At 57.1% G+C, this 21,555-nt stretch overlaps 1 protein-coding gene across 1 annotated transcript; it reads left to right on the plus strand.

Moving 5' to 3' along the window:
• The first annotated feature begins 1,015 nt into the window (after window positions 1–1,015).
• Window positions 1,016–21,429, plus strand: Sh3gl1 (SH3 domain containing GRB2 like 1, endophilin A2). The gene is made up of 10 exons (XM_059252012.1): window positions 1,016–1,235; window positions 18,426–18,494; window positions 18,595–18,667; window positions 19,071–19,214; window positions 19,336–19,469; window positions 19,556–19,714; window positions 19,845–19,948; window positions 20,396–20,520; window positions 20,604–20,660; window positions 20,873–21,429. The coding sequence occupies exons 1-10, from the start codon at window positions 1,191–1,193 to the stop codon at window positions 21,067–21,069; spliced, it is 1,107 nt and encodes a 368-aa protein (XP_059107995.1). The 5' UTR covers window positions 1,016–1,190; the 3' UTR covers window positions 21,070–21,429.
• The last annotated feature ends 126 nt before the right edge of the window (window positions 21,430–21,555 follow it).

Raw genomic sequence — 21,555 nt, forward strand, 5'->3', positions numbered from 1 at the left:
TTGGTATTTGTTGTCAGAGCATTGAATCACAGCTACGGGAAGAGAAATGAAGACACCATTTCTAAACTGGGGACACTCTAGCTTGAGTTTTTTTTTTATGTTATTTTATTTATTTATTTTAATTTTTTCGAGGCAGGGTTTCTCTGTGTAGTTTTGGTGCTTGTCCTGGATCTCGCTCTGTAGACCAGGCTGGCCTCGAACTCACAGAGATCCAACTGGCTCTGCCTCCCGAGTGCTGGGGTTAAGGTGCGTGTCACCACCGCCCGGCTTATTTTCATTTTTAAAAAATGATTTTGTATTCGTTTTTTAAGTTATGGGTATACTTGTGATCCTGCGGACTTGAGCGCAGTTGCCCGAGACCAGGAGAGGGCGGATCTGGAGCTGAAGCAGCCTGATGTGGTTGTGGAGAACCGAACTCCCGTCCTCTGCCAAGGCAGCAAGCCATCCATTCCTCTAGCCCCTAAGAGATTTCAATTTTCTTTACTTTGTCTTGTTTTCATTTTATTCTCTATTTTATTTATTATGAGTTCCAGCGTTCCGGGATAGCCGTGCACTCTGTCAGGAATCTTTCCTTAAGGCCCGAGATATGGGGGTGGGTAAAGTGCTTGCAGCCAACCTTGAAGACATGAGTTCGATCCCTGCGATTCACATGGTGGAAGGCGAGACCGGACTATCGCAGCAGCGGACCTCTGACCTCCAGACGCGCTCACCGGCATGCAAACGCCGCTCCCCCTTTCCCACGCACACACTAATTAAAAACTGACTTCGACTTTATACCACCTCCTCGGCTGTAGAGGGAGCTGCAGCCCCCTCTGCCCTCTCTAGGCGCCCCCTCATCTCCTTGGTGGGGGCGGGTTTTTGCCTACCTTCCCGCCGCAATGCGCTCTCCGGCCTGCAGAGGGCGCGTACGCGCAGAGGGGCCGAGCGCGCGCGGGGGCGCGCGGATGCCGCGTGGGTGGGGGGGGGACGGTGAGGGGAGGTGGGGGCGGCACCGGAAGTGTGCGGTTGCCATGTAATATCCCGGCCGCGCGTGCGCGGTAGCGGGCCAAGGTGTCTCCCGGGCGGGCACGCAGAGCTGGCGAGCTGCTTTGGCGGAGGCGGCGCCGACTCGCGCGCGGAGGAAGGAGGTCGGTTCGGCGGCGCCGGCGGAAACCTGAGTCCGGGCGGGAGGCCCGACGGCGGGCGGCGGCATGTCGGTAGCGGGGCTGAAGAAGCAGTTCTACAAGGCGAGCCAGGTGAGGCGCGGCCGGGCGATCGGGGCTTGGGCCTGGCTCGGAGGACCGCGGCGAGCCGAGCTGCCTCCTCCAGGGCTGGCAGGGAAGGGGAAATCGGGTCCCCGGGCTGTGCAGGGCTACGGGGTGTGCGCGTCTAGGCGGCTCTCCAAAAGCTCTGGAGGGCCGGCGGCAGGGCTCCGCCGCGAGGGGCTTGCCGCCAAGCCTCACGACCCGAGTTCTATCCCCGGGACTCCGGGGTGGAAGACGAGAACCCAGGTTTCCAGGCTGTGAGCATCCGGGACTCTCACCACATAGCCTGAGGCCACAGAAAATGTGCATCTAGGTTGTCTTCCAAAACAAAAAAAATCTTGATACATTTACCAAGTCCACACAGGGCTTAGAAAAATTATTTTCCCCTCCCTTTTTCTTCGGTGTCTCTAAGATGGATTGCAAAAACAAACAAACAAAAAAAACCAAAATCACACGCCAGGTGGTACACATCTTTAGTCCCAGCACTCTGGAGGCAGAGGCAAGCAAGCAGATCTCAGAGTTTGAGGCCAGCCAGGGTTACATAAGGAGACCCTGTCTCAAAAAAACGAAATAAAAAAGAAAAATCTCTGGTAGACACTGTGCCAAGTTGAAAAGAGACAGTGAGAAGTAATTTTCCAGGCTTCTCCAGTTACAAAATGTCACAGGCTTTGTGTCCTATTTCCAAAACACATGTGTTTCTTTGAAAGATACATTGATAGGGCTGTACCAGACTGTGGATTCCTGGGTACTTGGTGGTTTGGGGTCAGTGCTTCTTGGATTGTGAATCTGAACTGAAATTCTGCATTCTGGCTGTGCTGACATTCAGGAGTTAGTTCTCCAGGGTGGGCATCCTGGGGTCTGTTGCATCATTAAACCCCACCCCATGGCAGGAGCTCCATTCATCTTGACAACAGATGTCTTCCAATGCTCAGTAATGTAACATCCCTCTGGAACTTTTGGTTGCTTTTTGAAACAAGGTTTTGCTTCATAGTCCAGGCTAGCCCAGAATTTCCTCCTGTCTCTGCCTCCTGGGTGTTGGGATCACAGGATGCCACAGTTCAAACTTGACTTCATGTATGTATTGAAGGTCTTATATTGCCTTGAACTCCTGGGCACTGTGAGCCTGCTCCCTCAGACTCCCTCAGCCTCCGAATGCTGTGACTCGGTTATGTGTCCCAGGCTTCCTCTTGAACAAACTCTTGTATTCTCTCTGTCCCAATCTGAGGCCAAAGTGGCCTCATATTCATTATCCCCGTCTCCGAATCATGGTGCTGAGTTACAAACAGTTGCCACCAAGCCTCACTAGTGAGGTTGGTTTTGTAAAATAAATTCCCCAGAAGTGGATTGCCAAGTTCATGACTGTGAGTTTTCCATTTGTCTGTTTTGGGTTTCTTTTCTTCTGCCTCCCCCCCCCCCCCCCCGCCCCTTTATCTGTGTGCATGTGTATGTGTGCTGGGGATGGAACCCAGGACCTCACCCACAGTAGTAAACGTTCTACCCTGAGCTATGGCCCCAGCTTGATATGCATTTTACCTGGGACATTGCTGGAGAGCCTGGAAGGTCTGTAACCCCACACTGGGTGTTACCCAGGTTTCTGAGGCAGGAGGATCAAAAGTTCGTGGCCAAGTGAGTTCCAGAAACTTAGTGAGATCTGTTTCCAAGTGAAACACTTAGCCAGCACTCCTGTCACTCCAAAGGTCATCAGGGTCAAGGTTGGTGTGTCTGTATAAGGCTGTCTTCGCTCTGTGATCCCTGCTGTTGCCAATCTCAGCTCAGAGGCCTGTCCCCAGTCAAGGATGTTGGAGCAGCTCTGCTCTTCTTCTAGAACTCCTGAATAGCTCTCAAAATTCAGAGAACAGGACAGGGCCTAGGCTTGTCGGCTTAGCTTGTGGCCTCACTGTCTGATAGGCTGTGGCAGGATTTTAGCTGTAAGTTCAGGGCAAGCTGAGCTACAGAGTAAGAACGTGTCTATGTCTCAGGACAACAGCAGACGATCTGGGTGTGTAGCTCTGTTGGTAGGGTGCTTGCCTACCATGCAGGAAGCCCTGGGTACCATGTAAGGCTAGCCTGGTCTACACAGTGAGTTCCAGGGGTATGTGCTTAGGCGTGCAAGTCATGGCTGTGTGCAGGGAGCCCCGCGAACACAGTCTGTTGCCCTGGTTTTGCCCATGAAGCCCCAGATGTGCTAATCCTGTGGCTGTGCAGTGCAGGCTGAGAATCCTGGGTGGAGCTGGCGCAAGTGGATTCCACAGAGAGATGAGCAACAGTGTGAGGAATTGCTTGGGCTGTGCCTGTGGGAAGGACTCTCCCCACGGTCTGGAGAGGCCCAGGCAGAGGGCGCAGGCAGCTGGTGCTTGCTCTCACAGAGGCTGAAAGGAATGACCCCAGCAGTTCCCTAAGGATAAAGACATCTGGGCTCTATCTGTAGACCTTGGAGGGAGGCTAGTGTTGGGCGGGGAGTGGGGGGGGGGGGGGAGTGGGGCTGGGAAGGAATAAAGAAGGAAGTGCAGGGATGTTGAGTGTTGCAGTGCACACCCCTGGATGGAGTTGAGTGGGTTGTACCCATGCAGGAAGTACAATAGCCAGGCTCTGTGCCTGAGCTCCTTGGGATGTGATGCCAGCCTGAGCCTGAGGCTGTCTTCCTGTTTAAATCCCTGTGGCCCCAGGTCCCTCAGAAGGAGAAGTCTCTGGAGGCCCCTCTCCTGCTGATTCCCAGAAGGCACTGCTGGAGAGACCCACAGGGGCAGCCACCAGACTTTGCCTCTTAGAGGGCCACCATCCAACCTGCCTGTAAACCTGGAAAGTCCAGCTTAGCCGAGGATCAGTTTACTGTTTTGACATTCCAGGGCCCTGTCCCAAAGAATGACTGCTGTGCCCAGGAGTCTGAGCCAGCTCTAAAGAGCTGCACACAGATGGCACGCAGCCCGGCCTCCTGCAGGAGTTTGCCCAGTTGGGTCCCTCTCCTGTGTTCCTTTTCTCTACTAAGTAACACCTCTCTGGTCATCTCCTGAGTCCCCAGAATATCCTTTCTTGTCAGAAAGGGAAGCCACAAGCCAGGTGTGGCAGAACATGCTTGTAATTCCCTGTGGGTTCTGGGCCAGCCTGGGCTACATAGTGAGAGTCAGCAGGAGAGAGGCTGGGGCTCAGTGGGTAGAACACTCACCTAGCTTGTAAGGAAACCCTGGGCTCCATCCCCAACTCTATATAACTCCTCTGTAGGGGCCCACACCTGTCATCTGGAGGTTGAGGCAGGAGGATCAGGAGTTCAGCTACGTAGTATGTTTGAGGCCAGCTTGGGCTACATGAGACCCTGTCTCAAAAAAGATAGAAGAATCCTCAGCCCACATTATTGACAGTCAGAAATGGCTGGTTGTGGAAAGAAATTCAGGGGTTCCAAGGCAAGGTATGGATGGAGCTAGAAGCCAGGATGGGCAGGTGAGCTCCAGCAGGTAAGAGCATGGCTCTGGTCCCGTTGGTACGAGCTTCACAGGCCCACAGCTCGTCACCCAGCCAAGCCTGTGGGTGGTGAACTTGGGTGTTGAGGGAAGTTGGTAGTTTCGCTTCCTACAGGTGGGAAGTGGAGGGACAGTGGCTCGGGCAGCCCAGGTCCCTTAGCTGTGGTCCCCCGCCGTCTCCTCCCCCTGGTGTGTGTGTAAGGCTGAGGGTTCTGAGGAAGTCTGGGTGCAGATGGAAGTCTGTGGCTCAGAAGTTTGTTTGGGTGTCTTCACTGTTAGCCTGAGCTGGCTGGCTTCCTGGTCACTCTGTGACGGCCTGGAGATGGAGTGTAACTAAGGATGTTGCTCGTGGCTGCCTGGAATGCAGACCTCACCCCACCCCCACAACCCCTTTTTTGCCTGAGAGAAAGGGAGAGTTTGAAAAGAAAGATTGGTTGATCTGACATAGGTAGATAATTGCCAACTGTGTGACTGTGTGCATGGCTGTGGAGTACCAGGCAAGTGTGCTTGGTGCGCCCCACCCCTACACACACACACACACACACACACACACACACACACACACGGTGGAAAAGTTGTTACTTCCCATGAGATTGAAGGCTAGGAGGGGTGGCACACTTGGGACTCAGTGACTGTTCTCTCTCTGTTTGGAGGTGGAACCCAAGGCCCCCTGCAGATGGGCACTCAGCGACAGACACTCCAGACCTCACTTTGATTTCCTCCACATGAGGCCACGTTTAATCTGTGAGCTGAAAGTCCACCTGAGTCAGAGCCTTGGGCTCCCAACACAGTGCCCCAGCTAATCGTTTATATGGGTGTGCTAGGCCACCCCACTATACCTAGACAGCCTGGGCAGCTCCAGCCCAGGGCATCACATCAGGCAACTGTGCCAGGAAGATGGGGACTGTCACATCTTGTTTATCACCCGTCTCATTAGGGACGTGGTGTCCAAGCGACCTATGTCCCACCTCACTTGTTAGTACCCATCCCTTCCTCCCTGTTGTTCAGTCTGGGCCCTTGCAGAGCGGCCTCTGTTACATGTGTGTGCATGCAGTATATATACATGTGTGCACGTGTGTGCTCATATATGCCCATTCCCCTCCATCAAGCACAGCCTTTGACCAGGGGACCTGGGACACAGCTGCATCCTCTCCGCCCCTCCACAACCTGCTTCCCTGGTAGGATTTGAGAGGCCACAGCAGGCAGCTGTTGGGGGGAGTGGAACCAGGCCCAGGTTTGGCACCCTCAGCTCTAACCCAGGGCTTTTTTATTTATTTATTGTGGGGGAGGGCAGGGGTCAACCTCAGGTGTTGTCCCTCAGGTGCCATCCACCACTGGGACCTGGGACTCACTACTAAGACTAGTCTAGCTGGCCAGGGGTCCCCATGTCCAGCAATACTGGAGTTGCCAGTTCATCACAGCCAGCTTTTCCTATGGGAGCTGAGAATCGATGTGGCGGGCACTGTACCAACTGAGCTATCTCATTTGTTTACTTACTTGTATTCTTCTGAGTTTTTGTTGGTGAGAGGGGCCTCATTCTATCGCCTAGACTAAAAACAAACGCAGATCCTGTGCTGGGGTCACGGACGTGTGGCTGTGCAATGGTCTTCGCCGTCTGGTCCTCTCTGGAGCTCTCCCTGGAAAGCTAGAGGGAGGACGGCAGCTTCTGCCGTCCTCTGCTGCCCTGCTCAGCGTCTCCCTGCCAGGGGCCACCCCTGCTGCCTGGGTGGGCACCCCTCTGCTCCCTCTTCCTGCCCTCTGCAGGTCCGCAGGATGCCTCATCTTCCTTTTCCGCTCAGCTCCTAGAAAACCTGCTGATTTGAGCCCCTGGGGGTCACGGGACACTTCCCAAGCACTGCGGGAACACAGCTGTGGCTTCCTCCCAGGCCCTGACTCAGCACCTGCTGGCTGACCTCTCTAGTGGACTCCCATAGGCGGGTTCCTTCCCTTTTGGGTGATCCTCAGTGTTAGCCCCCTGAGTTATGTGGGGAGTGGCTGACCCCTGAGAACCAGCATAAACACTCAGCATTTCAGGGTGATACAGGTGACAGGTGCTCCTGCTGCCTTGTCCTGGGTCACCAAGTCTATGAATGGAGACTGTGCGCATGTTGATCTGGGTGCCTGGCCTGCATGGGGACTGCCCAGAACTATGTGTAGCAGCTGAAGGGCAAAGGACATGTCAGAGAGAAAGCAGACTGACCCCAGGACTTCTGGGGTCCAGGCTCTGTTGTCCCCTAGCACCATGGACCTCTCAGATCTCTGCCAGAGTTTCAGGGTCACACTGGTGGTGGATGTCCCACATACCATCAGACCAGTCTGCACAGCTCTGCCCACACCCTGCCCAAGCTATGCTGTGCTTGCCCCACCTCTCTCTGGTGGCATTGTGCCTCTTGCACCTCGCCCTGCCTGGTCCTCTGCCCTCCTCCCGTCTACCCTGTCTATCTTTCTGGCGTCTCAGCGCTTGCTGGAGGGCAGCCCTGGCACTTCGGTCTCACTCTAATGTGTCGAATGTGCTCTGCTGTTATTCGGCATGCTCCTGGGGGGCGGGGGGGCATGCCAAGCCCTATGTCCTGCTGTGTGGTACCAGCTGACAGGCTGATCATGAAGGCACCACCAAGGTGGCCTCCTGCTCGAAGCTAAGAATGGGGCTACCTCTCTGCGGCCTCCTACAGTTTCCCTGGCCTGACTTCTTGGACTCAGGTAGCACTTGAGGGAACTGGGTCGTTTGAAACTTGGCCAGGAGCAGGTCTAACTGGTCTTACAGAGGAATTAGCCTGTCTATGGCCCTCTGGCCTTAGGATGCACCTCCAGTACTCAGGAGAGAGGTTGCTCTAGGCTGGGCCATAGGAACCTGTAGGGTAACAGCACCAACTATGACCCAGAGCTAGCAGAGCAGGCTGAGGACTACCAGGCTGCCTTTCTCCCTGGAGGGTCCAGACCACCCTGCTGGGAAACACCAGTCTCCATACACCGCAGCTCAGGTCTCCATGAGTTAGACCACCCCTGGGGAGACAGACTTCCTGGGTCCAGATGGCTTGCTGTGCATCTCATCCACCTGCTGTGACACACTCACTACCTGTCACTCCCGGCCACCTTGCCCCCTAGTCCCCACCCCCGCCTCTGCTCTGTCTGTGAGCCATTCTTGGGCACCAGCCACTCCCTCGCCACCTACCTCCCACACCTGTGACCCTCATCCCAGCACTGAGTGGGACTCCAAGCACCTTTCCCCAGCCTGCCTGCCAGCACTCACGCAGCCCTCTGTAGGAGCACTGGGGCCTCGCTCCACAGCCTGACTCCTTCCCTTCACAGGAAGCACTTTAGTTGTTTACTTTTGAGACGTTCTTACTCTAATGCAGCCTAACGGACAGTCCTGCCCCAGCTTCCCGAGTGCTGAGGCCACAGGTGTTCGCCACCATGTCCAGCTTAAAACTCCATTTTAAATCTACCTTTAGTGGATTCTTCCAGGGTGTGACATATTGGCAGAACCTTCACCTAGAATCTCCCAGTGAGGGGGTCGGGGAGTGGCCTGGGGTGGAGCCCTACCTAGTCCCTGTATGGGCAGGGGCTCTGATTCCGTGGCAGGAAGGGAATCTTGGTGGTTTTGCTTGCCATTAGTGGGTAACTGTAGTTTGAGATACACTAGGGAGAGATTGGTGGAGTGAATTCCCTGCTCCACAGTGAGTGTCCCAGGTCTGAGGGGGTTTGAGCGCTCTGCAAAGCTCAGTCACACCCACTCAGAAGTTTCTCTTGGCCCTAGGTAGCTGTAAAAGAATCACCATGGGAATAATGTTCTTGCCACATCACCTCCTCTGGGAGTTGCCTGGCCCTTGTCTGCTTCATCTTAACTCCCTGGTGTCCAGCCCCACCGTGCCCCCATGATCTTGGGGAATTGGGGTCCTGCAGGTTTGGGGTCCTGCAGGTTTGGGTTTGGGCAGAAGACAACTGGTAGTCACGCCAGGACTTGGGGGCAGCGAGGTCGCAGGGGCCTGGAGGAGAGTTGGTAGTCGGTGGCTTCTCCTAGCGACTGCCTGAGGGAGTGGCCGGACACCACCATGGCCAGCAATGTCAATAGCCAAGTGCAGTCCAGCCCTGCTGGCTCTCAGCAGGACAGTATGTGATGGCGTTGCTGTTGGGCTCCCTGAGGCCCTTGGGGAAGGGCTCCATTCCGTCCTCACCAGCAGCACTTACATGCCTGTGCATGTGCACACTAACAGCTGGTGGCAGAGCCTGGTGAGGCGGCAAGCTGAACTACCCTGGGCCTGTGCACCCCAGGCCTGCGGGACACAGGGGCCACCTCCCTTCCTCAGTGTTTCTGACGAGATCTAGAATGAGTCCTATTGCCCAGGACAGCAAGATGGTGTGGGGCACTGTCAATGGGAGGTGGCAGATGATAACCCAATGTATGTGGGTCATCTGTATGTGGTGCTTGGAGACCTGCTTTGTGGTGAACTGTCTGAGCTTGGGTGCTGTCACTCTCCTGTCTGTCCTTTGTCCTAGCAGAGGTGGAAGACACCTGAGTCTCTCTGTTTTTGCAGTGGGGCAGCACATAGTCATCATGTGGCCGGCCCCTTGGACAGGTGCCCTGACTTTCTCTGAGAGCCCCGCCTGCTTGCTCTGACCGATCAGTGTCTGTGATCCTGGCCCAGGAAATAACCAAGTCAGTCCATCGGTGTGACCCTATCCAGGCCTAGAGCCACAGGTGCTGCGTGTTTGAGCCCTTGTGGAGGGTGATGTTTTAACCACCTGCCATACTGTCCGTGCCTGGGAGCTGCAGACAACTCAGGAGGCTGCCAGGCACACGGTTGGCCCTATGCTCTGAGAGCCAGGACTGTCAGCCCAAACATGGGATCCTAGTGCTCAGGAGGCAGAGGCAAGAGAATCACCGTGAGTTGAAGACAGAGACCCATTATGCTCCTGTGCTTGGCCATGGCCATGCCCATCACTTTGAGCCGTCACCCAGCCTCTGCATTGCCCAGCACACCTACCTTCCTGCTCTAGTTCCCCTGCATACCCAGATCAGCACACACACAGGATCGGGGTCTGAGCTGGCACCTGTGCCTGTGTTCCTGGTGGGACAAAGGCTGCCATGCTGTCGTCTTGTCCCAGCTCCCAAAGCCTCCCACCAAGTGACATGGCAGCCTGCACACTCGTGGGCTTCAGTGTGTGCGCGTTTTAGGCGGGTTCTTTAGTGAGGTGCTCACGCGTTCTCAGGTCCCCTACTAGGGTGAGGAAGTGTTTGTAAGCTTTGCAGGCCAGAGAAACTTAACTTGAGATGCCGGTGTGGTGCTGTGAGTTAGGGTGAAGGATCCCAGTGTCTTCCCGAATCAAGGACCCTGTGCTGATGGCTTGGGGGATGTGTTGAGTGGAATCTGGCCTGCCGTTCCTCGGAGAGCCGTGGTCACTCTGCTTTCAGTCACTGGAACCACGTGCCTGAGAGAGACTGTTTCCCGAGAGAGGTTTGTCCTGGCTCAGGTGGGGGTCCAGTTCCTGCCCGCTGGCCTTTTTTGCTTTAGGGACCCCATTGTCCCCGACAAGGGCACACTCATTGCTCTGAAGACCAGGCCCAGGACTTGGGCCTTTAGGGATGGTCAGTTCCGTGTGAGAGAAGAAAGCCGGCCTCCTGAGCCCTTGTCCCCATTACTGACTGAAAGCAACAGGGTCCCTTTGGGGTCCTGGCTCATTGACTGCTCTGCGGAGCCGACCTTCAGCTCTGCACACTTGACCCCTGGACACTGAGAAGAAGCCATTGGTCATAGGCACTGCTGCATGTTCGTTCAGGAAGCTGGTGGATGTTCAGGTTTGTTCAGAAAACACAGCGCGGTTAGCACTGAGGGTGTCCCGTACCCCATAACTCTCAGTAGCACCTACCTACATCGACGGGCTCACTGTGTCCAAGGGCACAGGCTATAGATGGGCACCTCTGAGCCTGGTGCCTTGTGCCACCAGAGGAGCATGTTGGCGAACTGGCTGGGTTCCTCCCACCCTTATCAGACAGGCCACCGGTGTTCCTCTTCTCTGCCTGTTTCCATACACCTGCCCACTCCTTGCTCCGAACCTGGCACAGTGCCTCCTGTGGACCTGCTGGGAGGGTGTGTGCTTAGGTCGTTTTTCCCTCCTGAACCTCACAGATAAAAATAATAGTTGTTAGCTAGGTGGAGCATGCCTTTAATCCCAGCACTTGGAGGTAGAGGCAGGTAGATTTCTGTGAGTTCAAGGCCAGCCTGGTCTACAGAGTGAGTTTCATGACAGCCTGGGCTACACAGAAAAACCTGGCCAAAAAAAAAAAAACCCCTTTAAAAAAAGAAGTTGTCATGTGACCAGCAGCACCTAGACAGGGCATCTCTAACTGGCCAGAGTCAGCCTGATGGGCTGGTGGGTGGGCACGCAAGCATCCCAGATGTGTGCAGTGCCTCCTGTGACTGGTGGGTCAGCACGCCAGCATCTCAGATGTGTGCAGTGCTTCCTGTGACTGGCAGGGCCAGTGATGGGCTGGTGGGTCGGCACGCCATCATCCCAGATGTGTGCAGTGCTTCCTGTGACTGACCAGGCCATTGATGGGCTGGTGGGTGGGCACGCCAGCATCCCAGATGTGTGCAGTGCTTCCTGTGACTGACCAGGCCAGTGATGGGCTGGTAGGTGGGCACGCAAGCATCCCAGATGTGTGCAGTGCTTCCTGTGACTGACCGGGCCAGTGATGGGCTGGTGGGTGGGCACGCAAGCATCCCAGATGTGTGCAGTGCTTCCTGTGACTGCCAGGGCCAGTGATGGGTGGCATCAGTAGGAAGGCCTGGGTGACTCACAGAGCACATGGCCACTGGAATTCAGATGTGGGAAGAAGAGGGCAGTGAGCACAGATGCCACCCAAGCGTCACCATGCTGTGTACTTGTCCCCACGCACAGCCAGTCCCTCCCTGCGTCTGGGCTGAGACTTGGCATCATGAAGCACTTGGTGACACAGAAGGGGAGGCGGTCAGGAGACTTGAGGTGAGGGCATTTTACTCCATAAACTCAAGACGAAGGGTCCTATGAGTGCTAGGAGTGGGTGCTGCAGCCATCAGCTTGTGGCTCCACAGTAGCTCGGTGTCCTAAGGGTGGCTGTGTCCCAGACAAGACTGCCTAGGCAGAGCAGGGGAAAGTAGGTTCTCAGGAAGGGTCTGGGCACCAGGCTGCCCGCACAGGGGTATCAAGGGACACGGCCCAGCAGCTGGCGGGGAGCTTTCCTTCCTCTTCCTTTTTAACATGGTTCATTGTTTTGTAGGCAGTGTCTGGTGTGGGTCAGGGTGCCTGGAACTGACTGAGTCCTGGGGTGCCTTGTTCGTGTTACCGTGGCCATGCTTGAGATTGTCTGGTCTTTTGGCTCACTGTTGGCGATCAGACAGCCTTGGCCAGGCGAGTCAGGTGCTCTGCCACTGAGCTGTGTCCCAAGTCCTGCCTTGTTTTGTTGTTTTTTGTTTTGTTTTGTTTTCCAAGACAGGGTTTCTCTCTGTAGCCTTGGCTGTCCTAGAACTAACTCTCTAGACCAGGTTGGCCTTGAACTCACAGAGATTCGCCTGCCTTTACCTTCCAAGTTCGGGAATTAAATTTGTTCACCACCACCACCCGGCTTGCTTTGGTTTCTTAAAACAGCCTAGCTTCAAACCCACTGTGTAGGGGAAGTTGACCTTGAACTCCTGATCCTCCTGGTTCCCACCTGAGTGCTGGAATGACAGGTGTGCCCACCATTCTCCTTAGAAAAGGGTCTCCCTGGAGCCTCCCACCCTTAGGAGTGGCCCCTGTGGGGCAGCGGCTGCTGAGGTGCTGCTCACCAGCATTACAGGTGAGGAAACTAAGGCAGGGGGACTGACTGGGTTTGAGGTTTAATCTTTGTTTTGGGTACTGAGGATGGAACTACAGGGCCTCTGCGATGCCAGGAGAGTGCTGTCCTTACCAGCCCTGGGGCTTTCTTCCCGCCTCTGAGGGACAGGCTCCCAAGCAGAGGCTTCTTCCTGTCACCTGTCACAAGACCTTGTGGGCACACCTGTGGTGACTTGGCATTGACACACTGAGGGTGAGGCTGTTCATTTGTTTATTATCTCAATAAGTATTATCTCAAGAAATACCCAGTGCTCATGGCCTCTGCTGGTCATCTCAGGGGACGGTGGCTTCTAACCCAGCATCTGCAGACTGTTCAGCAGACCCCAGCAATGGGAGTGCCAGTTACTGCCCTCGCTCATCCCACCTTGTGCCAGGCCACTCTGGATTGCAGAACCTGGTCTCCCTGACCTGTCCGTGTGTCTGTCACTTATTACCCAAGTCTGCTGTGACAGGTGCAGACTGCAGCCTCAGGAGGCTGAGCAGTCATCTTGGAGCCCTGCAGGGTTTGAGCCATCCCTCACGTCCTTCAAAGAAACCTATCATTTCCTCTTTTGTGTCCTGTGACACACCCCACCTCATTCCCCCCACCCCCATCCAGGTCCCAAGGGTGCGGAAAAGAGTCTCCTAGCTTTCTCAGACTTTCCAGAACCTTCTGCCATGGTTGGGGAGGTGACTGTGACCAGGCTGAGGCAGAGTGCTGGGAACTGGACCACAGCCCCAACTCCTGCTGCTTCCAAGGCCACCAAGTGTGCAGCAGACAGGGCTGCATGCATGCAGGGTGGATTCCAGCAGACAATCCACCTGGCCTGGGGTTTCCAGGGAGGCCTTTCAGACAGAAAACAACTGAAGCGGGTGGGTGCAGAGCCCCACCTGCTGAGGGAGACCAGTGACAAGCAGCCTGGACCCCACGACTACAGCTCCTCGGAGCTGGAGGGATAGGAAGGGTAGGGGCTCGGGGCCCTTAGATCTGTCCCCCCATTTTTCCTCCATAAGGGAGTTCAAGACTTCCATTGGGACTGACACCTGAGAGCTAGCCCGGGCATCGGGACTGACACCTGAGAGCTAGCCCAGGCTCCCAGAGGTACGCAGTGGCCGCTGAGTGCCACTTCCCAGCCCTGCATCCAGGAAACCTTTCCTCATTCTCAGGCATGTGTGGAGCCAGGCTGGGCCACCCCTCAGTTGAGCAGCAGCCCTGGGACTGTGTCCTTCAGATGCCCCGTGGGCCTCTGGGGACTGGGGCCTCATTTGTTTGTGGCTTGGGTTTTCTTTCCTTTTATAAGTTTTCATCTGAAGTTGATTTTCCCAGCATGTAAGGCACAGTCCTCCTGTCTCACCCGACAGATGAGAAGCTAAATGGACCAGGCCAAGAGCCACCCGGGTAGTGGGTCCCAGGACAGGCACTGCCAGGTGCACACAGGGGTAGCCAGTACCGTTCACGCCATGGGGGGCTCCCAGGGTATTAGGGAGCCCCAGCTCAGAAGAGTGAGAGCAGCCCCAGGATGCCTGAGACTCCTTGACTCCCTAAACCACCCCTACTTTCTGCCTTTTGACGATGTACAGCCTGGGGTGAGCCCGCCTCCTCCCCGCCTTGTGGCCTAAGGCTCCAAGGTGTCACCCACCTCAGCTGACCTTAGGTTTTTGCCCTCAGCTCCCAGGGCAGCAAGGGAAGGGGCTGTGGGGTGCAGTGTCATCCACTCTGCCCATGAAGAGCAGAGCCTGTGAGTGTCCTTGTGTGCCAGGCCTGGGGCAGTGAGGGCCGCCCCAGGCCACCATCACCCTAAGGTAACAAACACACTGGTGACGGCCCGTGTGCTGAGCTCTTTCCCATGGGTGCTCTCTGGAAAAGCTTGGGGGACAAACGGGAAGCGACAGACAGTGGACCAGGCTATGTGGAGCCTGGTGCAGATTCCTGCTGTCCAGCCAACACTGAAACCCCACACTGTCCGGGGACCACCTAGGGCCCAGAGAAGGGCCTCAGGTGTCTGACTTTTGGCCATGTCAGGAAAGAAGCCCTTGTCGAGCTGGCTTGTCCCCGAGTCTGGGGCGTCATGAGAGACCTGGAGCATCTGCTGCAGCCCGTGTCTTGGTGACACCGTCAGCTCTGAGAGCCACATGAACCTCAGCCCACTACAAAGGGCTGCCTCCTCCATGTGTGCCCCCAGGGGCCCAGTCTGGTCACAGGGACACCTGCTTAGGGTTCCCACCGGGAGAGCTGAGTGAGCGCAGGCGCCACCGCCTCTCACCAAGGCTGCTCTGGGGAAGCACCGTGCGCCCTGGCAGCACACCGCGCAGGGCTTCCTGGTCGGCCAGAGGAAGTTCCTTCATGCCTGCTGTCACAAAAGGAGGCAGTGGCTTGCACAATCAGCAAATTTCCAAATATTTATGAGAGCCCGGGATGTGTGCTAAGGGCCTGTGATGTCTCCCTGGGCACAGTGGTGGCTCCTGTTGACACCCTGCTCACCCACATCTGCTCACCCACATCCTCGTATTGCTGTTCAGAGCAGTGCAGACCTGGATCTGGCCCCACGACGTGCAGCTAGCTCCAGGGACCAGGATCCTTCATGGTGAAGCAGCTGGCCACCTTCCTGCATGTTCTCTCCCCTTTTAATTCATTTTTTTAAACATTTATTTTTATTTTATGTACACTGGTGTTTGTGTGTCTGTGTACAGGTGTCAGATCTTGGAGTTATAGACAGTTGTGAGCTGCCATGTAGGTGCTGGGAGTTGAACCCAGGTCCTCTGAAAGAGCAGCCAGTACTCTTAACCGCTGAGCCATCTCTCTAGCCTGTCCCCTTCTATGTTAGCGTGTAGACAGGGGACTCAGAGCAGTTTACAGATGAGCCTTACCCAAGAAGCTGGGTTCTGGCCTTCACCCTGTGGTGAAGCCTCTGGGGAGCTGGGGGCTCCTGACTGGGGAGGACACTTGAGTTGGGGCCCTGTCAGCAATACTTACCTCCTTTCTGGAGAGCCCAGTATGCTGCTCAGTGGGCCTGCTCCATCCTTGACTGCTCCCCACCAGGAGCGAGGCATCAGGCATGGGCTAGGTCAGGCTTGGGTGTATGGGGCTCCGCAGCTCTGCTCAGCAGGGAAGTCTGGGGTGGAAACTGAGAAAGAAGCGTGGCTGTGACTCTCCAGGCTCAGGCTACCCCAGCCCTGAGGTCCCCAATTGGGGACACAGAGTCTGCCTGTAGCAAGGACAGAAGGCTGGGCTGCATGCGCTCCCTCTCTCATCTGTGAACTGGTGACTACTAGGGACCTGGCACGGCACTCACACACCTCCCTAACCTCATAGCCTCTCTACCCTCTGTCCTGTCCACACTCGTGCCGACACCCCCACCCCACCCCACTGGCAGGCTGTGCTCTCTGGGCCAACACAGGCTCCCAGCGTCCTGTGGATGCTGTGCCTATCATGGTGCTGCTGCTGGTAAACTGAGGCAGGTGAGCCTCTGACAAATGTTAGGTCCTTGAGAGTGTCCCAGTGCGCCTGCAGGAGGACCCCCACCTACATCAGCTTGCCCCAGACTCTCCAGGCAGTTCTCAGTTGTGGGCCAGGTCCCTCCAAGAACAGGCTGAGCCCCCGGTTGAGGGTTGTGCCAAGGAGCAGCAGCAGGAGCTGTTAGCTGCTGTGTATGAGGCTGGATGCTTGGGTCCACCGGACAGCGTGGCCATCCGCAGACAGGTCTCACACCACAGTTGATGGTGGACAGCGGGCCGAGTGTGGCTCCCTGGGTGACTGTGACTGGGTGCAGCATGGAGCCCGCTGCTCCGTACCCACCCTCCCCTTTTGTGTCACTGTCTTTGTTGCTCAGACTGAACCTCCTGTGGCCACTAAGTCACCTTTCCTTATTATGAAAAAGGAATATGACCATCCCAGGGTGGTGGCCAGGCTGGGCAGGGTGTCAGCTCCTCCCAGAACCCTCACTGCCCAGCTTCTCTGTCACATATCCTGTCTCTTCCCTCATGGCTCCTCTGCCCCAGGCAGCCACATGCTGTTTGGCAGTGCTGATGCAGAGCTAGGGATCTCGTGCTTGGGGCAAGAGCTCTACCCAGGGGCACCCCAGTCTCTCTCTGTGATCCTGTTGGGAGGCCCGTCTCCCCTTTGTGCTTGCCCACAACCCAGGTGCCTAGTTTACAGGTGGCCCTGTCAACAGAGGCTCTGCCAGGCAGACCCAGCAGGGGTGGCCAGAGAATTGGAGCACTCTTGGGGCACGCTGCCTTGGGCCAAGGTCCCTGGTAGTGTACCTAGTTTGCCCCCCAAGGTGACTGCAGCAAGGCAGCTCTTGGCAGGGGTGGTAACCTCCCACAGGGCTGGTGGCTCTCTGCCAAGAACCTAGGTGTCTGCATGCCACCATGCAACCCCCGCTGTGCTATGGGCAGCTATGGTGGGTCCCCGGACTTGTGAACAGACGCTGCACCCCGCCTTCTGGCTCTGGAGTGCAGGTGGAGGAGGTGTCTGTTCCTCCCACTTTTCCTGTGTGCCCATGAGCTAGGGAGGGCACTGATGGTCCTTCTGCAAAGGGCCCCGAGTGTGAGGGTTTAGCTTCTTGGTGGCATGTGTGGTGGCCAGCGATGTGGGGCCCCAGTGAAGCTCTTGGGCCTTGGGGAGGCTGGACCTCCAAATCACAGGTCACAGGAGATGAGAGCATTAAGAGAGCAGCCTGGTGTGCTCCGGGCTCCCCTCTTCCTACCTCACTGCTCTCCTTGAGACTCCAGGTCCCCAGGCCCAGGTGGTGTCCCCCGGAAGCTGTGGCCCTGCCTTCTCTGCATTTACCAGAAGAGCCGGGCCCCATGGTGGGTGACATCCTGCCTCTGCTCAGCCTGGAGAAGCGAAACCAGCCGGTGAAAGCCAGTGGGGCTCCCTGGGAATACCCAAAGGAAATAGCCAATGGGGCGAGCCCTGTGCTCTCCTCTGAGAGAGGCTCTGGGGAGCCCCAGGAGCAGCCCTGTTCAGTGGGCAGGCCGGAGAGCACAGTGGCCTTCTTCAGAGTGCTGTGGGCGGCTACTCACAGGCACAGGCCTGGGAGGTCACTTCTGGTGCTTCTGCAGCCTCCCCACTTCCTGATGTCTTCGGTCACTTCCTCCTAGGTCACTCTACAAAGTCCTTACTGCCTCTGCCTGTGGTGTGAGGTACCACATGGCCCTTGCAAAACCCTTACCCACATCAGGCAACAGCTCAGAGTCGGGGACACTAAGACCATGGCCCATGAAAGTCTCACTGGCATCCTTCTCTCAGAAGGCCAGCCTGCTGTTCTGCATATGGGGTGTGCATGCACTCCATGTGGGGGTGAACTGGGCATCGGCTGCCCTGCTCGTGGGTCCCAGGGGCTTAGATGTGATGCGTGAGGATGGCTGTGGTAGGCAGACTAGGGGAACATGAGGCCTTGTGTCCCAGAGGGGTGACACACACTGTTCCACATCCAGATAGTGACGCAGGGACTTGGCTCTCTGCCATGTACTCAGGTCCAGCACAGGGCAACCAGCTCTGTCCACCCTGCCCCAGGCTCTCAAGTCCAGGCTTCTGACTTTAAGGTGTGGTTTGTGAGTCAAGTTCTGGCTTCTTTGAGGGGCCATCCTTATCAGGTGTGTCACAGTGGCAAGCACCAAGGACTCAGGTACACAGGACACAGGGTACGAGCTGGTGTGGGGCCTGCTTTGCCTCTGCCAAAGTGACAGGGTCAACCCCAGAACTGTGAAAGGTGGGACAGTCCCCACAGGGTGCTGGGCTGAGTCACAGCACACCCCGGCACTGTCGGCTTCTCCGGGTCTCATTCAGATACCCGTCTGCCTGTCTGCCCCAGAGGCTGCATCGTTGGCAGGCACAGCAGGTATCCCTTCTGTGCCCTCACATGCCTCCCTCCTTCTGTCCGAACAGCTGGTCAGCGAGAAGGTTGGCGGGGCCGAGGGGACCAAGCTGGACGATGACTTCAAAGAGATGGAAAAGGTAGGGGTCCCAGGCACGGTCCACACAGCTGCTGGAGGACAAAGGGGCCTGCACCGTTCTGCCTCAGTGTCCGATGCTCCAACACTGGCTCTCTTCGCAGAAGGTGGATGTCACCAGCAAGGCCGTGGCAGAGGTGCTGGTCAGAACCATCGAGTACCTGCAGCCCAACCCAGGTAGGTCACCCTGAAGTGGTGACCATGGCCCTCCCAGCCTCTGCTCGCCTCCACACACAAGGGTCCCTTCTGCTGACTTGCTGGGCTGGGGTGCAGTGGGGCCAGGTCTTCCCAGGCAAGGGTGAGGCAGGGAACAGGAGCTGGAGATGGGAGGCGGTGGAGACCATAGACTGCTGTGCCCGTGACACTTCTTCCTGAGGAGGCCTGAGGGAAGGGACATGTGGGATTGGTCCCCTCTTCTGTGAGCTGCCAGGCCCTGGGTGGGGAGGCATGGGAAGACACCCCACCCCACCCCGTCACCTCGCCCGCGCAGGATATGTGGTCCTGGTCCAGGGTGTGTTTCAGGACAGATGATGTGGAAAGGAGCCTGTGGGTCCCACCTGGGCCGTCTGTTCCTTTGCAGCCTCACGAGCCAAGCTGACAATGCTAAACACCGTATCCAAGATTCGGGGCCAAGTGAAGAACCCTGGCTACCCGCAGTCGGAGGGCCTGCTGGGCGAGTGCATGGTCCGCCATGGCAAGGAGCTGGGAGGAGAGTCCAATTTCGGTGAGGGGCCGCTGAGGGGCCGGGTGGGCAGGGCAGCCGTGTCCAGTATTCTGGGCTGCCTTGGCACATGTGCCACTCAGGAGTGGGGAACCCTGCCTGTGATGGCCTCCCCTCCCTGCAGGTGATGCCCTGCTGGACGCAGGTGAATCCATGAAGCGCCTGGCCGAGGTGAAGGACTCGCTGGACATCGAAGTCAAACAGAATTTCATTGACCCGCTGCAGAATCTGTGTGACAAGGACCTGAAGGAGATCCAGGTGCCACCCCGTCCCTGGGTCCCTGGGTAGGTGGGGAGGGTGCCCCCATGCAGCTGTGCCGCTCCATCACGTGTCTGTACCCACAGCACCACCTGAAGAAGCTGGAGGGCCGCCGCCTGGACTTTGACTACAAGAAGAAGCGACAAGGCAAGATCCCTGATGAGGAGCTACGCCAGGCCCTGGAGAAGTTTGAGGAGTCCAAGGAGGTGGCAGAGACCAGCATGCACAACCTCCTGGAGACTGATGTGCGTGTCAGGAGGGCCGAGGACCCAGGATACCATTCCACTAGAATGAGGGGCCGCCCTCCCAGGTCAGGGTGCTGAGCCTCCAGGGTGGATGCGCAGTCACGTCATTTGGCCCTTTTCCTGTCCGCAGATTGAGCAAGTGAGCCAGCTTTCGGCCCTGGTGGATGCCCAGCTGGACTACCACCGGCAGGCAGTACAGATCCTGGAGGAGCTGGCCGACAAGCTGAAGCGGAGGTGAGTGGTGGCTCCCCTCCACCTCCCGCAGTTCCTGTGGCTGCTGTGTGCCCTCTGCTGGCAAGCACGGACAGTGCACCCAACCTGCCGGGCCAAGCACAGGTTCCAGCAGTGGCCTGATACTGGGTTGTGTCAGTGAAGGGTCCTTGGAGCTGTGTGTGTTAGTAGCAGTGAAGTCCCAGGAAGGAGCGGAGCCCTATGGGAGATGGCCGTGGTGGCCTGAGCCAGAAGATGAGAACACAAGGAGTTAGCTGGGCCAGCTGCTCAAGTCCACATCCTTTGCCTGCTTAAGTCAGGTGGCAGCTCCCTGGGTGTCCAGGGGCAGCCTCTGTGGATACTTGAGATGGAGGGACTTAGGTTAGGGATAGCCCTTGCCCTGGGACAGCTACAGAAACAACAGGGTGAGAGAAGAGAGATGTGGGAGCTCTGGGCCTTCCATTCCCGCAGGGTGCGGGAAGCCTCCTCACGGCCCAGGCGGGAGTTCAAGCCCCGGCCACGAGAGCCCTTCGACCTTGGAGAGCCGGAACAGCCCAATGGGGGATTCCCCTGCGCCCCAGCACCCAAGATCACAGGTAGCAAAGCCCCATCCATGGAAGGTGTCCGGGCTGGAACGGGGCCAGTCCACCCACTCACACCTGCTCTCCTCCACAAACAGCTTCCTCATCATTCAGATCAGCAGACAAGCCTGCCAGGACACCTAGCAGGAGTATGCGTGAGTATCTAGGGGTGAAAGTCATCGTCACTGTGGCTGCTGTCCTTTGGGGGGAGAGAGGGAGAGAGGGACTGCATCCCCGCCCCCCCAGCTGCTGCAGGTTGCTCACTTGGGATCACCCCATGGTCCAGAGTGTCAAAGTAGAGCTGACCTCCACGCACCCTGGCCGTTGGCCTATCTGCTGTGCCCTGACACCCCTACCCCAATCCCAGCACCCCTGGACCAGCCAAGCTGCAAGGCGCTGTATGACTTTGAGCCCGAGAACGATGGCGAGCTGGGCTTCCGAGAGGGTGACCTCATCACACTCACCAACCAGATCGATGAGAACTGGTACGAGGGGATGCTGCACGGCCAGTCGGGCTTCTTCCCGCTCAGCTATGTGCAGGTGCTGGTGCCCCTGCCTCAGTGACCGCGCCTGCACACTGGCTGCCTGCACATTGTGGCAGCGGCCTAACGCCAAGGTGCTCTAGAAACACTAACGTTCCTCCAGGGAGGACCCTCCTCCCCACTCTCCCAGCCCTGGGCCCCTCATCCTGAGACTTGGGAAGGCCCACCCTGAGGTTCTGTCGCCTTGCTGGTGGTGGCAGCTCCCACCTGCTTCAAACCCTCCCAGCCCGTTGCTGGCGATGGGCCCCGGCCCCTTCTCCAGGCTCCCCTGAGGCAGGCGGGTCCTTGGGGTCCCGAGCCTACAAGCTGCGGCTGGCCAGTACCCCAGCTTGGCACACGGAGATACTTAGCACCAGCTGCCCATGTGCACGTGCACACAGGTGCACACAGCACACACACACACACACACACACACACACACACACACACACACACACACCGCCCACGGGACCACAGAACCAGCCTCAGCCCTGCCGAAGGCCAAGCACAAAGGCCCCGGAGAGAGGAC

The sequence above is a fragment of the Peromyscus eremicus genome, unplaced genomic scaffold, assembly GCF_949786415.1.
Source record: "Peromyscus eremicus unplaced genomic scaffold, PerEre_H2_v1 PerEre#2#chr22_unloc_1, whole genome shotgun sequence".
Lineage (NCBI taxonomy): Eukaryota > Metazoa > Chordata > Mammalia > Rodentia > Cricetidae > Peromyscus > Peromyscus eremicus.